Source organism: Denticeps clupeoides, chromosome 4 (assembly GCF_900700375.1).
Source record: "Denticeps clupeoides chromosome 4, fDenClu1.1, whole genome shotgun sequence".
Lineage (NCBI taxonomy): Eukaryota > Metazoa > Chordata > Actinopteri > Clupeiformes > Denticipitidae > Denticeps > Denticeps clupeoides.
In genome coordinates, this window is record NC_041710.1 from 2,537,625 (window position 1) to 2,553,860 (window position 16,236).

The 16,236-nt window shown below is 44.5% G+C and overlaps 1 protein-coding gene across 1 annotated transcript in view; it reads right to left on the reverse strand.

Moving 5' to 3' along the window:
• The window catches only part of LOC114787865 (adenylate kinase isoenzyme 5-like), a 40,609-nt gene that overhangs the window by 7,292 nt on the left and 17,081 nt on the right, over positions 1-16,236 (reverse strand). The window contains exons 7-8 of the mRNA XM_028975768.1: positions 10,382-10,472; positions 1,442-1,518 (exon numbers count right to left, since the gene is read on the reverse strand). Of these exons, the coding sequence (XP_028831601.1) occupies positions 1,442-1,518; positions 10,382-10,472 (168 nt within the window). The remainder of the gene's footprint in view (positions 1-1,441; positions 1,519-10,381; positions 10,473-16,236) is intronic.

Sequence of the window (16,236 nt, forward strand, 5' to 3'; positions counted from 1 at the left end):
TTATTTTGAATTAATCATATCACCAGGTGACACCAGGAGTGGGGGGCGTGGCCAGTGTTGGGTGTGTCCTGCTGAATATTTGTGTATATTCGAACTGACACGCTGGTGACTGGACCTGATTTCCGTTTTCCTTTGTGTGAGACGCAGAACAGTTCAGAATGATGGAGGGGAAGTGTTCTGATTGGTGGAGGTGGAAGGTGATACCGAACGGATTCTGACCTCAAACTCTCCAACACTGCATGTGCAGTCATTCCTGAGCGCCTCACACACCAGCCAACACCAGCCTCCTCACATCAAACATGAATAAATCCACACATCAGAAACCAGAAGATGCCATGAGAAAATGGAAAATTAATTCTACGGACCTGGCATCATTTTAGAAGAAAAAGATCCACAAAAACACAAAAGCAAAAGAAATGAGGTGGCCGGGGAAAACTGAATTGTCAGAAATGTTACGTGATTGTGACAGGTTATTACAGGTTACAGGTTATTACATCATGTGCTGTTTATTACATCTCTGTTCATGTTGTAGATGCGGGTTATTACATTATGTACAGGTTATTACATCTCTGTTCATGTCGTACGTGCGGGTTATTACATTATGTGCGGGTTATTACATCTCTGTTCATGTCATACATACGAGTTATTACATTATGTCCAGGTTATTACATCTTTGTTCATGTCGTACATGCAGGTTATTTCATTATGTACGGGTTATTACATCTTTGTTCATGTTATATGTGTGGGTTATTACATTATGTGCGTGTTATTACATCTCTGTTCATGTCATATGTGCAGGTTATTACATTATGTACAGGTTATTACATCTCCGTTCATGTCGTACATGCAGGTTGTAACATTATGTAAAGGTTATTACATCTCTTTTCATGTCGTACATGCAGGTTATTACATTATGTGTGAGTTATTACATCTCTGTTCATGTCGTATTTGCGGGTTGTTACATTATGTAATGGTTATTACATCTCTTTTCATGACATACATACGTGTTATTACATTATGTCCAGATTATTACATCTTTGTTCATGTCGTACATGCAGGTTATTACATTATGTGCTGGTTATTACATCTCTGTTCATGTCGTATGCGTGGGTTATTACATCTCTGTTTAAAACGTATGTGCAAGTTATTACATGAGTGTCTCCAGGGGGGTACTGTCATACACGGGGGTACTGTAACTACTGATTGTAGGTTGCTCTGGGTAAGAGTGTCTGGTAAATACCATGAATGAAATGAAAATGAAATGAATAGAGAGAATGAGCCTGCAATTAATGTCAGTGCAGGGTTGGTAATGATTTATCCAGGAAAGAAAAATGTCGAAATTATATATATATATATATATATACACACACACACACACACACACACACACACACACACACATACATAATGTATATGTGTGTGTGTGTGTATATGGCTGTACCTGCTCCTCGTATTTGGAGGGAACATCGGCGAGGCTGGTGGAATCTGACAGCAGGCTGAGGTCCAGTTCACTTGGACCTACAGACAGAGAAAAAATGACGCTGGTTTCGCTTTAGTCATCCAGATCTACAGAGGCCAAGCTCTATTGTTCGTTTAAGATGTCCTACTTTCCTCTACACACACACACACACACACACACACACACACACACACACACAGAATAGCATGAGTCATTGGAGAAATAATTACAGGAAGGGACCCATGGACAGAGTTCTGTTTCTGTTTCATGCTGATAAAGCCAACGACTGCTCCTGGTTCACATCTACACTCAGTCAGAAAAGGATCAACTGAAGAAGGACATAAAGCTACATAACATCTACATTTACATTTATGGCATTTGGCAGTCGCCCTTATCCAGAGCGACTTACAACATACGTTTATGTCACCATTAATAAAATAATCATTTCTGGGTCACTAGGACTCAAACAATGAATACAATAATTTTATTCACTCTGTTGTAGTTTTTCTTGCATAATTCAGACTAAAAGAAAGTTACAAATTAGTCTAAGTTTTCTCTAAAGAGGAAGGCAATAACCTGCCACATGTAAATAGATTTCTGATTTCATTTCCTTATCCACTAGCCAACCACTGTCCTGTGAGCTTTATTGTCATATCAGCCACATAGTTTCATTTCACTCCGTTCACAGGTAGTTGAACCTGGGACTTTGTGGTCTTAGTGTGCTACCCACTAGGCCACAACCAGCCATTACTGCAGAACAGGCTTGTGAGGTTTTACCTGCGCCAATCCCCGACATCTTTTCGGCAGTCAAGAAGTATGAAATCACAGAACTGAGGGTTATCTAAATCTATCTAGTGGCTTGACTTGACATGGGTGTGGCTTGTCTCTGCATTACTCGAGGAAGGGTGAAAGGCATGGGTTGAGCAGCATGGCCGAGATGGAGCATCGTGGACGGAGGTCGGTGGTGGCTGTGGTTGTGGGTGGTGCTTGGTCTGCTTACCCCCTCCCAAAACGGTACTGACGGTTCTGTGGAGTTAGTGGTACGTCTCTTATTCTTTCTGCTGACTTCGCATCGAGGCGAATTGTGACGACTGTGACGATTGTTGGCGAAGTCTTCCTGTCAGATTGTAGGACTTGGGGTGCAATTGCAGGGACGGAGCGGTCCATGGGGAGCCCATGGTCCATGGGGCTGCCAGGGCGGTGGCGCTTGGCAGAGAAGCCATGGTGGTCGGGCTGGCGGGCCCAAGGCTGGAGAGCGGTCAGGTCAAAAGGTGTTGTAGAGGGAGAGTGCGGATCGTCCGTGGAGCAGGCAAAAGCAACGTTGTTCGTGTGTTTTGTTTACTTCTCGTCCTTTTATACCGGTTTCTGTCTTCTTTGCAGTCTTCCCCTGCCCAATGGGGCAGTCGTGACAAATCCTGGTTTTCACAAAGTTCTCTGCTTCTGTGTTTTTAGATCTTTTTGTCGGTTGTTTCTGTGCCGTATTGAAGTATAATTACAAGCATTTTATAAGTCGGCCCTTTTTCCCCCCAAGACCTCTGCAATTCACCCTGACATGCTGTCAATCAACTTCGGGGCCAAATCCTGACTGACGGCGACCCGTTCCTTCATAATCAGTGCTTGGAGTTCGCCAGAACTTGTGGTTTTCGTTTGTCCACCCGCCTCTTGAGGATTGACCACAAGTTGGATGAATGTATAGGAAGTTTCCTGAACGTGGACCCAAAATTTCAATATTTTGTTCCCGAGACACTTAGTTCTCACTTTGGCCTTATGGCACGATGCTCCATCATGCTGGAAAAGGCATCGTTCTTCACCAAACTGGTCTTGGATGGTTGGGAGAAGTTGCTGTCAGAGGAAGTTTTGGTACCTGGTTCTACCTTGGTTCTTTATTCATGGCTGATGTTCTTGGGTAAAATTGTGAGTGAGTTCACTCCCTTAGATGAGAAGCAGCCCCACACATGAATGGTCTCAGGATGCTTTACTGTTGGACAAGACAGGACTGATGATAGATGTCATCTTATCTTCTCCAGCCAATCATTTTTCCAGCCCCAAACAATCAGATAGGGTCTTCATCAGAGAAATTGACTTTCCCACAGTCCTCATCAGTCCAATCCCTGTACTTTTTACAGAATATCAGTTTGTCCTTCATGTTTTTGTTGATGAGAAGTGGCTTCTTTGCTGCCCACCAGGCCATCCTCCAAAAGTCTTCTTCTCACTGTGGGTGCAGATGCCCTCACACCTGCCTGCTGCCATTTCTCAGCAAGCTCTGCACTGGTGGCACCTCGATCCTGCAGCTGAATCATCTTTAGGAGACGGTCCTGCCGCTTGTTGGACTTTCTTGGGCGCCTGAAGCCCTCTTCACAGCACTTGAACGTCTCTCCTTGAAGTTTCTGATGATCAGATAAACAGTTGATTTTGGTGCAATCTCAGTAGCAGCGATATTCTTGTCTGTGAACAACATTTTATGCAACACAATGATGACTGAACGTGTTTCCTTGCAGATAACCATGGTTATCAGAGGAAGAACAATGATTTCAAGCATCACCGTCCTTTTAAAGCGTCCAGTCTGCTGTTCTAACTAAGTCTACAGGACAGAATGTGTTAATGAGAGGACCACTGGAATGATCTCAGAAAGTCCTTTTGTGGCAGGGCTGAAATGCACTGAAAATAGTTTTTGGGATTACGTTTATTTTCATGGCAAAGAGGGATAATTCGTCTGATCACTCTTCATAAAGTTCTGGAGTTTATGAAGCCTGACATCATAAAAACAGAAGCAGCAAACTTTGTGACAAACGGTATTCCTGTCATTCTCAAAATGACTGTAAATTAGGAACATTTTATCATCTAAAGCTTCCTTTTTTGTGCACAATAATCTCCTGGACCCTCTGAAGTTCTTGAGAAATTCAGTCACATGGCCTGAGTGGGACCCGGGCATGTTGAACAGATCTTCTGTGCTCATGAGCCCTGACACATCGCCCCCAGCTAAATCAGATGCCATGTCACAGCGTGGTTGTGTGCTGGAACAGCCGGGCCCAACTCTTTGCTAATGGGAGTCTAACAAGACAGACGGCAGGCAATGGTGTCCAAAAAAAGAAAAATCTTCTGTCGCTGTTCTATAGCATGAATTTGTTCCTCATGGTTCCTGGGAAAATACTGAGGTGTTTCAAGGGCTTAACCTCCTTCCCGTCCATCACTCCTTCCACCAGTGATGTAATTTCAGTGCCAAAAGATACAGGATTAGGGACACCCAGGTCCAATTAATGCCACCGTCACCCACCTGGGAACACAAAGACCGATCGGCAGCCCCAGAAGCAGACCAAAAAGTTAATTACAGCAGATTCTATCCATGAGCCCCTGCTCGCTGTAAACAGATTGTCCTCAGCACCTGCTCTGGCACAAGTCTAGTGCCTCCGCTGGTATGGTGCAGTACAACTTTTTTAGCTCCACCCCTCTCCGTTCATTTTCATGAGAAAATAGAGATGATTTTTCTTTTTCTTGACCTCATTGTTATTTCTCAGTTAATGATTCCACTTGTAGTGATGTGTTGGTCGCGAAGTGAACAATAAGAGCCGTTTTTTTTTTTAACCGTATGGGAACTAAATGATGCGCGTCTGGGCTTTATACCATGTGACATGGTGACAAGTGGTGACGTTTTGCAGCGCCGGCTGAAGTCACACGGACAGTAACAGGAGAGAAGAAGACGCACGTTTCATTTCCATCGATATTACAAAGCGTGCAAGTTGAAATCTCCACCAAGAAGCTGCATCCGCACATGAGAACCGTACATCCATCAGTGCAGCGAGAAGAAAAAGAAATTTATTGGATCTTTTTCTCAAATTGAGATGGTTTTGTTTATTAAAGTTTATTATTCTTTACCATGCCATATAATTAATACAAATTTGATATAATGTAAGTTTTGTATGTTAGTCATTATTTTCACTTATAATTTTAGTAAAAAATTAATTTAATTATTTTAAAAACAGACAGAATTCCCATCACCATCCACATGTAATTTTTTTTTTTACTTGTTAATATGTATATGGGGCAGTGGTGGCCAGTTGCGGTTCGAATCCCAACCTGCCAAGGTGCCACTGAGGAGCTCAGCACCTGCTGGGTACAGTGTGGTGATGGTTAAATGCAGAGACCACACTTCAGCATGTGCACAGGTTTCCTCGTCTCATTACTACCCACCTCGGGGTGGAGATGTAAATTTGAGAGTACAATAGTTTAATGGTGACTGAAAATAACTCTCCAATAACAAGCAGCAACGGCCAAAACGATGTTCTCTCTTGTGTTGTCACGATAGTGGGAGGTTTTTGCAACCAAGGCGTTTGTGAGAAACTTCACATCTCTGCTGTACAAATTCTGGCTCCAAATTTGATAACATGGAGAGATGTTTGATTAAGTTCTACAGAACTTAAGGTGAGGGAGCCCTGATGTTTGATAAATGTATGAAGGAAATCTGAAATATGTCTATTGTTTAAAGAAATGTATTTCTAAAAGGTTCATTCTTATGTTTTCCCCGTACATCTCGGCATGTGAGGTGGACAGTAGACAGGGGGTCATGAAGGACCATGCTGCTCTGCAGGGATGACCGACAGGTCCTGCTTCATAATGACAGAGCGGCAGGGTCTGGGTCGTATTGAAACATAGATGACGTGGACGTGCACTCGTCACCCGAGCACCGGAGAGAGGAGGCGACGTCAGCCGGAGAGTTCCTGCTCCACCGGAAAAATGATCTCCATCACATTCACACACACACACACATCTCAGACCATCTGTTACAGTCAAACGTCTTCTCAGCCATTAATCTTCTTATTACACTTTTTCAGAACATTAATCTGCATTCTAAGGGGGTGGTTCAAGTAAATACTGGAATAATGGTCAATATTAACTGAAACATCAGGATTGTGATATGAGATTAATACATAATGGACGTTTCGGCTTCATATGCCCAAAATGAATTAATACCAGACATATCAGATTAAGACAGAGGATCTAATCTGGCTGGATTGGCTGGATGCACCATCTGCGGCGCTAAGGCGCTCTTCTCCTCCCCCGACTCGGTTTCGGCTCGGTTTGCCACCTCCTCATGTCCTCCTGAGGCGCTTGGCCTCCATCCTGCGCCTCCTCTCAGCTCCAATCTGTTCCTCTCAGACCTCCTGTCCTCTGATCCCTGCCAGCACCCAGTAGCTTCATTCAGTTCCTCAGTCATGCCTCTACTCTCTGATCTTCTGCTCATTGTTCTTCTCAGATATAGCTCACAGATAGGACTCACCCAACCACAGAGCACCATTACAGTTTTTCTCCATTGTTTTGGCTCATTTCTTGAAACAGACCTTCTTAAAACGAAAGGATAATTTGGCGAAACACTCTCACAGTTAGAGCTCACTAGCAAGAGTCCATATCTCTGCCAGAACTGTTCATGCAAGCTTCAAATGTAGGTTCCTTTCTCATATCAAAATTTCAAAGATCTTTCTCAATTGCTTTGGCTCATTGGCATTCACTTAGGGCTTTTGCCAAAATAACCTGGATGGTTCAAAACAACACCATGGATGACCGGCAAAAACTCTTATGTGTCCCGATAAGTCAAAACTAAATTCCTTTCTCATGTAAATAGTCGGCGCCCCCAAAATGCAGCGTTGTGTAAGCACTGCTAGTCAAAATGGCTAGAAGTCTAGCTAATAAAATATAATTAGGTATAATACTGAAAAAAAGGATTTGACAGTAAGAAAGGCCGTGGTGGCCAGGCGGCTAAGAAAGTGGACCCGTAAGCAGAAGGTTGGCGGTTCGAATGCCGATCTGCCAAGTTCCGTCCCCACAGACCGCCCACTGCTCCCTCAGGGGATGGTTTCCAGTAAATGCAGAGACACATCTCACTGTGTGCACCGGGTGCTGTGTCACATGTGACGACGAATCGCTTTCAAGCCTCCAAAGTTTTGAATTAATCATGAATTTCTGAATTGTCATGATTGTTCATGGGCTTATGTTCTTGACTAATTTCTTCTTGACCAGCCGCAGTGACGTCTACACCGTTTTATCTTCTGTGTTGCTAGGCGCTGTGACAACTGTTGGATGCCATTTGCCTGAAAGCAGCAGGATCGATGTGAGCAGGAGTCTATTGTTGCTAAATTGACACTTGATATTTGGTGCAGTCGTGTCTGCACGCTGTCGCACAATAAAGACGCATTTCCATACAAAACTCCGAGCTGCAGGTTTTCTACAGATCTGAGTCATTTTTCAGTGTTTATCTGGGATATACAGAGTATAATTATTATAATTTATTATTGTAGATCATACACTGCCCATAAATTAGTGTTACACAATAACTACCATTTGTGTGACATTGTGATGTCCATATAAAAATGGCAAAAGGTTACAAATAAATAAAATTATTAATTTTATTAATCAGAAAATAAATAAGATGACATGATCTGTTATTAGTCCCCCAAGTGGGAAATTTACACGGCAGTACAAGATAAGAGCAGCAAAAAAAAATGCCTGTATACATAAGTAATAAGAATATTAGTACATATGTACAGAGTGGAAATATACACACATGTTGTACATAAGAAAAATGGAGATGTTCTAGATGGATTTTGTATGTTTGTGTGTTTTTCAGCTGTTGTAGAGCCTGACAGGGGTTGGCAGGAAAGACCTTCTGAATCTCCGTCCCACTTCATGGTGACGCAGCCTGCAACTGCAGGAGCTGCTCAGTGCTGTCAGGGGGTGGGAGATGTTGTCCACCATTCTCCTGTCACTCACCACCTCCACTGCGTCCAGAGGGCATCCTAGGACAGAGCCGGCCCTCCGGATCAGCTTGTTCAGTCTCTTCCTGTCCCCAGCAGAGACGCTCCCTCCCCAGCAGACCACACCATAAAAGATGGCTGAGACCTCCACAGTCATAAAAGGTCTTCAATAGTGGGCCCTTCACCCCAAAAGACCTGAGCCTCCGCAGCAGGTACAACCTGCTCTGCCCTTTCTTGTAGAGGGCATCAGAGTTGTGAGTCCAGTCCATTTTATTGTTCAGATGAAGACCAAGGTACCTGTAGCTCCCCACATCCTCAATGTCCATACCCTGGATGTTCAGTGGTTGCGGTGGAGGATGTTTGTGCCTGCAGAAGTCTACCACCAGCTCCTTGGTCTTTCCAGTGTTGATCTGCAGGGAGTTCTGGGTCAGCCTTGGGTCACTTCTATGTAATGCTCCTTGTTGTCCCCATCCCCGTGATAAGATGCCAGAGAACCTCTGTAGGAAGCAGTTGGTGGAGTTGTGAGTGAAGTCTGCAGTGTAGATGAACGGTGCCTGAACCGTTCCCTGTGGGGGTTCTCACATACTGTGGGAAGCAGCTGGAGCCACCACCCTCATCATCATCATCATCATCATCATCATAACAGCGATGTAGGCACCAGTCAGACGTCAGCACTATTCATATCCTGCATGGTGACTGGTGAACTTGTTGCCGCTGTACGTCCCACAATATGAACCGTATGCAATATTCATCCACTCTGTCAATTTAGACATTGTTTACTGAAAAGCCCTATTCTATTCATAAGCTTTTATTCTATAGTGTAATTACTTCCATTAATTTATTGTGATGACTATTACATATTTAATTCATCAGTTGACTTTACATATATTGAAAGCAATTAATATCTTAATATCACGTCTCCACCCTGCAGACTATCCAAATATTCAGGTGAAGAGTGCAGGCATGGAGAAGACAGACTTGGACAGACGTGACCTCCGGGTCAATCAATCAGCAGATGCTGAAGATGGACGACCTGCACGACCTCCAATTTCTCTTCACCTTCCACTGCGCAGCTCAGCCATCCGTCCAGAAATAAATAAACATATTTCTCCCGATATCTCATAAATCAGCAGAACGCCCTCCGGCAGGCGCGTGTCTGCAGCGGACGTGGGACTCGTCTCAGCCACGATTTCCTCAAGGTTAAGGACAAGCGAGAACGCACTCAGTCCCAGAATGCATCACTCTGATTATACCATTTCCTTCACAGGAAAACCAATAAATCTGCTAAATCTGCCTTGTTTATGGACAGTAAAAAACTCACCGCAAGTTCTCGTGTGAGAAGCAGGAAGGACGGAGAATATGGAGGCATGAATGGAAGCAGGAACAGCCTGACATGACACCAACACACAGATTCTATCCAGCATTATATCCATCTTCATAACAATAAACCCTGAAGAAAGTCGTACCAGGACGACCCCACACAGCTCTAGAAGAAGAAATAGCTCCAGGCAGCGCCACAAACCTGCTTCTATGGGGATTCAAGGGACGTGAAGATGTGAGGATGAACTCTGGGACTGCCAGAGTTCACCAGCAGACCCCAGTGAAGAGACCAGCAAATAAATCCTGGTTCCTGACAACTGCTTAACAAGGACATACCATGAAACAAACCAGAGGGTCACCACAGCCACCACCACCGTTACAACTACAGCTTCAGGGATCTTCAAATGCACCAGTAACATCATTATGGACACATAATCTAGACCATGACACTGACTACATCCTGGACTCCTCCAACCCTACAACTGTAGGACTTATTATTATATCATCCCCAACCCTGCACTGACACCATTTGCAGGCTCACTCTACCCTGGAAGGGGGTCCCTCTCTGTATCACTCCTTCCCAACGTTTCTTCCTTTCTTTTTTTTGTGTGGAGTTTTTCCTTGTGTGCAGAAGGGTCAAGTGTGGGGGTGTCAACTGTAGGGCCTGTCAAAGCCCATTGAGATATACTGTATGTGATTTTGGGCTAAATAAGAAATAAATGTTGATGTTCAACTTTCCACATCATAACTTTTCTGCTTTTTCTGTGTTTTAAGTACCAGAACGTTATAATTCCTCAGAAAATTCCTTGCCGCTTTGTACCATGGAGGCCTGAGGCCCAAAAACAGAGATTCCCACCTGCTACCGGCTCTTTGGTGGGGAAGAGCTTGTTGTCCACCGTCATGCTGATGTCAAGGAAGACATCCTCCTCGTCCCTGTCTGCGTCGAGCTGTGTTAAAGAGAGGGAACCAGATGCAGGTAGTCAGCGCAGCATGAAAACAGCACAGCGGTGGCGCAGGTGTACGCCGGCGTCCCACCGCCGCCGATGCTAACAAGGTCGAAAAACACAACTCGTCATGCACATGCATTTACAGCAAAGCAAGATCTACGTGCAAGCAGCGTAGAAAATATAAACATCTCCATCCACCCATTTCTTACATTCTCTTGAATTAAGTGGAGAATTCAGAACGTATGAAATAAGATCAACATGGAGGGGGAATTCGACCTTATTCTCCCTTCCACATTTTATAAGATCTGGGGAACAAAAAACACCCCCAACCAGTCTTGTTTCCATGGCGACAGACCTACGAAAGGGACCGTATGTGAGGCGTACCCGGGGCCTCGGAACGCTACAGACCTGTTGCCCGAGTTGATCGCCACACGATGCCCCAACATCAGCGCTGACCAGTACTGACCAGCAGCGCGTGTTGAAGCAGAATGTAGATCATTTCAAATGTTGTAACGTGTGCAGAATATTAAAAGATACAGTGCATCAGTTAGCTCCCTCAGAATTCAACACACAATTATAGTCCAGACTCATTTTAGTCTAGTCAAGTTTCTCTCGACTAAAAGTCTGAGCAATTTAGTCTCAATTTTTAGTCTTTTTTATTAATGCATTTCTATTTAACTCAGTCAATATAGCACAAGTGCCTGGTAGAACAGACAAAAAACATTTTCTTTTAGTCAAACCCATTTCATAATTAAAACAAGGTTATCTTATTATTATATTATCGTTATCGTATAGACTCAAGAATACTCTACATCCATTCCCGACACAGAGGACGCTCTGATTTTTTCCACGTCCATGCGCTCGGTTTTCATTTCCACTTTATTGTAAAGAGAGTGCGTCCAAAGTTCGCTTCATCTTTTTCTCCCAGCCATGAAGTATCCTGAAATCTAATGGCGTACTGAGGAAATGACGCTACTGGATGGGAGATACAAGAAACAGAAATAATAGAACTGCATAATAATAATAATAATAATAATAATAATAATAATAATAATAACAACGTAATTAAATCTTTAAAATTACATCTTTTTTTTCAACAAAAATGTTAGTCTAGTTTGAATCTTGTAAACCATATTAAGTATTGTTTTTATTAGTCAACAATTTTACACGATACGTTTTGTTATAGTTACAAGACCAGCATTTACGTCTCGTTAAAAAGGTTCATCATCATTTTCGATGAAAACAACACTACACACAACACCCCATTTTAAAAAAACACCCCATAAAAAAAGTTTACTTGAGGTTTGGGCAAATTTATTAAAAGTGTAAAAGCTGCGAAATCCCATCTTTGTGGATACGCCTGTATAAAGCAGTGGTGAGATGAACAGCGTTTATGGGATCATGCGCGTCATGTGCACCAGTTTATTCCGGTTTATAATAAGACTAATGAGTGAACGGGATCTGCCTGCATAATGAAGAAATTATGGATACGGAGGAGAGGGAGCGGTTTAAAGTCAGACTGTCATTTTGACTTCATGAAACAGTCGTCGGCTGCGTATGACGCTGGTGAAACCCGTGAGGAGCTTAATTAAATCCCTCTGCCTTCCTGGAATGAAAGAGATGAACTTCAGTCAGAGGCACAACAAACACCTATCTGGCCCTCACCGCACTCGTGTCTCCCGGGACGCATGAAAGCTTCAGCTCCAGTCACCAGACGTCAATTAGAACCAAGGCCCCCCAAACACAGGCCCGAGGAGATCAGGGGAAACGTGGCGTTTCATCTCCTCCAGTCCTCCCTCGATGAGGAGTTTTTAAAAAGCTCCCTTCTCTGGGGGACCTTCTCCGGTTGGATCTGGATCTGTTATTCCTGACTGAAACTGCCACTCTTCATCATCATCGTCATCATCAGATATACGTCTCTTCTCGGATGCAATGTAATATAACACGTTCACAAATGTCATCGCATTTACAGAAATAAACAGATACGTGGCTGCTTGCTGGTTTTCTGGAACTACCCAGAGACCAAGAAGGCCCTTATTACACATGTTCTAAATTTCATGATGGTGCAGGGCAGTGGTGGCCTAGGGGTTAAGGAGGCGGCCCCGTAATCGGAAGGTTGTCGGTTCGAAGCCCGACCTGCCAAGGTGCCCTTGATGAAGGTACCGTCCCCACACACGCCTGTCATGGTGCCCACTGCTCACCAAGGGTGATGGCTAAATACAGAGGACACATTTCACTGTGTCACCGTGTGCTGTGCTGCAGTGTTTCACAATCAATTCACTTCAGGTAAGAAAATTATATATTTCTTTTTTTTTATCTACACGTACTTGAGTTAAGGTTAAGTCCAGAAAAGCACTGTTAGCAGCAGCACCAATCTACCAGGTCGATGGGCAAACTGTCCCAAGGTTCATTGTGCACCAGCGACATTTGGATCATTTTTGAACAGGAAGGAAGGAAACGCGGTTCTTGTCGGTCAAAGTTTGTATGTTCATGCCAAAAAAAATATTTCTGTTCACTGACGTCTTCAAAACTGAACAATGAACCTTTCCTTCATACAAGAATGTACCCTGTCTAACTCTAAAAGCCTTTTTCTCATGGGAACCATAAAAATGTCCCCGCAAGGCTGGGGCTGTCTGTCAGTGCTAGCCCAGTGGGGACTCTATGTCCCAACAAGTAATGCACGCATACAAGCACACACGCACGCACGCACACACACACACACACACACACACACACACAGGCAGGGTTTTCACACAAAGTAGCTTTTAACCCAGGTAGCCACTTCCTGTCCCTCTGAGGCTCTGAAGACACAGCGGCGTGCAGGAGTGACAGGTGTGCGACAGGTCCCCGCGGGGGCCGCTGCTCTCAGGCCCACTTTCATTCCGGCAACAATCAATGCGCATGAAAAGAATTATTTGCCAATAAAGACCATTAACAAACCAGTTTTACAAACACACTTTCATGAAAAATGATTGATTTACGGTCCTTTAAAATGGATGGCTGCGGTCAGCACTTCAGTGCGAGACCCAGTCATTTTCAGCGACAAGCAGATGCAATTATGAGATATTATTAGGGCAATTAGTCATGAAACAGCTTGACAAGCATTATAAATTTAATTCATTAAGAGGGATTGTGGAAAACATTATTTATTTTATCATTATTTATTTTGTGACTTCGGTAGATCAGCCATAACATAATGACCACAGAGTAATTAATCAGGCAGCACGTCAACATTATATCCTTCAAGATTATGCATTGGAAGCAGACAAAAATGGACACAAGTGTGCGGATTTCAGCAAATCTGGACCAGTAAACAAAAATATCTGGAAAAAGCTGGTCTGCAGGATGCAGGATGTTCCTGTTCTGCATTGATCAGGACCACCATGACCAGCAAAAGGGGTAACAGGGTTGCGGGTGGCCAAAGTTCCCTGATGCACCAGTCGGTGTCCATACCGTCACGGTGCACCTCAGGCCCTGGCCCCGCCCCTAATCAGCCACGTGCGTCATCAGCCGGTCTGGAGATGATAAAAGAACAGCACAGGGTCGGTGACCTGAACTCATGTATTACTATCATACTAATACAAGTGGATTTTCATCCCGAGTCTCTCTCTACCCTCACTGCAGAGAGCGAAGACGAGCACAGAGGACGCTACGCCAAACCCCTAACCCTTAACATCATTAATCAACTTTCTGTGTGCACTGGTTTGGTTTAATTTCTAGTCATTTACATTTACAGCATTTACCAGACAGTCCCCCCCCTGGAGACACTCAGGGTTAAGTGTCTTGCTCAGGGACACGATGGTAGTAAATGGGATTTGAACCTGGGTCTTCTGGTTCATAGGTGAGTGTGTTACCCACTAGGCTACTAGCACCCAATAGTCTTTGCAATAAGACCATAAAAGGGTTCAAATCACCACAAAACCGCTAACATGACCTCCATATCTTGCATATCATCGCTGCAGGCTCTGCAGACTAAAATAATCTGCTGGTCTCCTGCCCACGGCAGGCTGGTTGGGAAGCTAACCAAGAATTTCACATTCAACCTTGAACTGCAATCTTGGCTGAAGAAAAGCATAATTGTGTCCATAAGAGCTTGGCGTAATCGTTTAATGGCTTGATTTTATTCCAGACGTAAATGGGGCCATTTCCCACGTCAGCTGTAATTTTCCTCCCGGCCTGCGACTCAGTGTGAGTTTATGCAAGTTCAGATGGGAAAACCGGAGAGGTGGAACTTTTCTTCTTCGTTATAACGGATGTTCTGGGAACGCGGTGGGGAGGACGAGGCGGCGCAGCGGGAGACAGGAAGTGAGACGTTGTTGATGTTAATCCCCTGCTTAGCCAGGTAAGACGATTGGGTGCCTTTTCCTTTACAAAGAGAGGTGGACGGGAAGAAGAGGAATCCAGGATTAAATTGTTCAAAATCATTTTCAAGAAAAGAAGGAAGAAACAAGCGAGCAGTAAACAGCGCACAGACGGTGTGGAAGCAGATGGACGCTGGTCTGAAAGTCCACAGGGCTTTGAGACGCCACGCCAGAGCTGGCGAGGAGTCGTCCAGAGACAAAGCCAGAGACAGCAGATCATTTAACAAATGGACATCCTGGCATCTTCTCAGCTGTCTGCTGCACCACCACTGACCACAGCATTAAAACCACCTGCCGAATATCCTGTAGACTTCTGAAGATGTCCCGTGGTCTCTGGTACAAAGATGTTTAGTTGTGAGGTGATGCGTCCATTCCATGAGCACCTTGAGCACTGTGTCTACTATCACTTGAAACTACGACACATCTTCTCTTTTCCTTCCTCAGATGTACATGCTTCCTCCACGATCTCTGCATGTCTAACTGACATTTCATCCTGGACATTTCATCCTGGATCTAAAACCCAATCCCACCAAAACCGAACTAATATTCATTCCAGCAGATTCTTCACCACATCAGGATCTTGCTATTTACCTGGACAACTCGCAGCTCTCTCCTTCTGCAACAGCCCGCAACCATGGAGTAACAAAAGACAACCAACTCTCCTTCTCAACTCACATCAGCAATCTTTCCTGCTCGTGTAGATTCCTTCTCTACAATATCAGGCGAATCCGCCCTTATCTGTCAACCCAGGCCACCCAACTACTGGTTCAGTCCTTAGTAATCTGACGAGTGGACAGCTGCAACTCCCTTCTAGCTGGTCTTTACAACAAATACAGGACGCAGCAGCACCTTCCCAGCTTCTCCACACCACCACACAGCTATGTTCCATCCACTGGCTCCCAGTACCTCCCCCCATCAGGAAAAAGGCCTACAAAGCCCTAATTATATAAAATGATTGTATTCATGGTTTGAGTTGTAGTGAAAGTGAAATGATTGTCATTGTGAGACACAGCAGCACAGCACATGGTGCACACAGTGAAATGTGTCCTCTACTTTTAACCCATCACCTTAATGACCAGTTGGGCAGCCATGACAGGCGCCCGGGGAGCAGTGTGTGGGGACAGTGCTTCGCTCAGCGGCAACCTTCTGATTACGGGGCCACCACTGGCCCACCAGTCAGGTTAGCCAAAATCCACCGATGGTAACATGGAAGCGCGTTGTAAGTCACTCTGGATAAGGGGAGTCTTCCAAATACCTTCAAAGTAGCTTGACACACTTTAAAGCAGCTCTGCGCCTGCCCCGTAGTTCCACGGTTGACCCGAAGAGGCAGCAGTGAGTTACTGCAGTGCCTGACTATCATGCTGCACACTGGAGGGCACGGCTTCAGGCGATGAATGACGTGG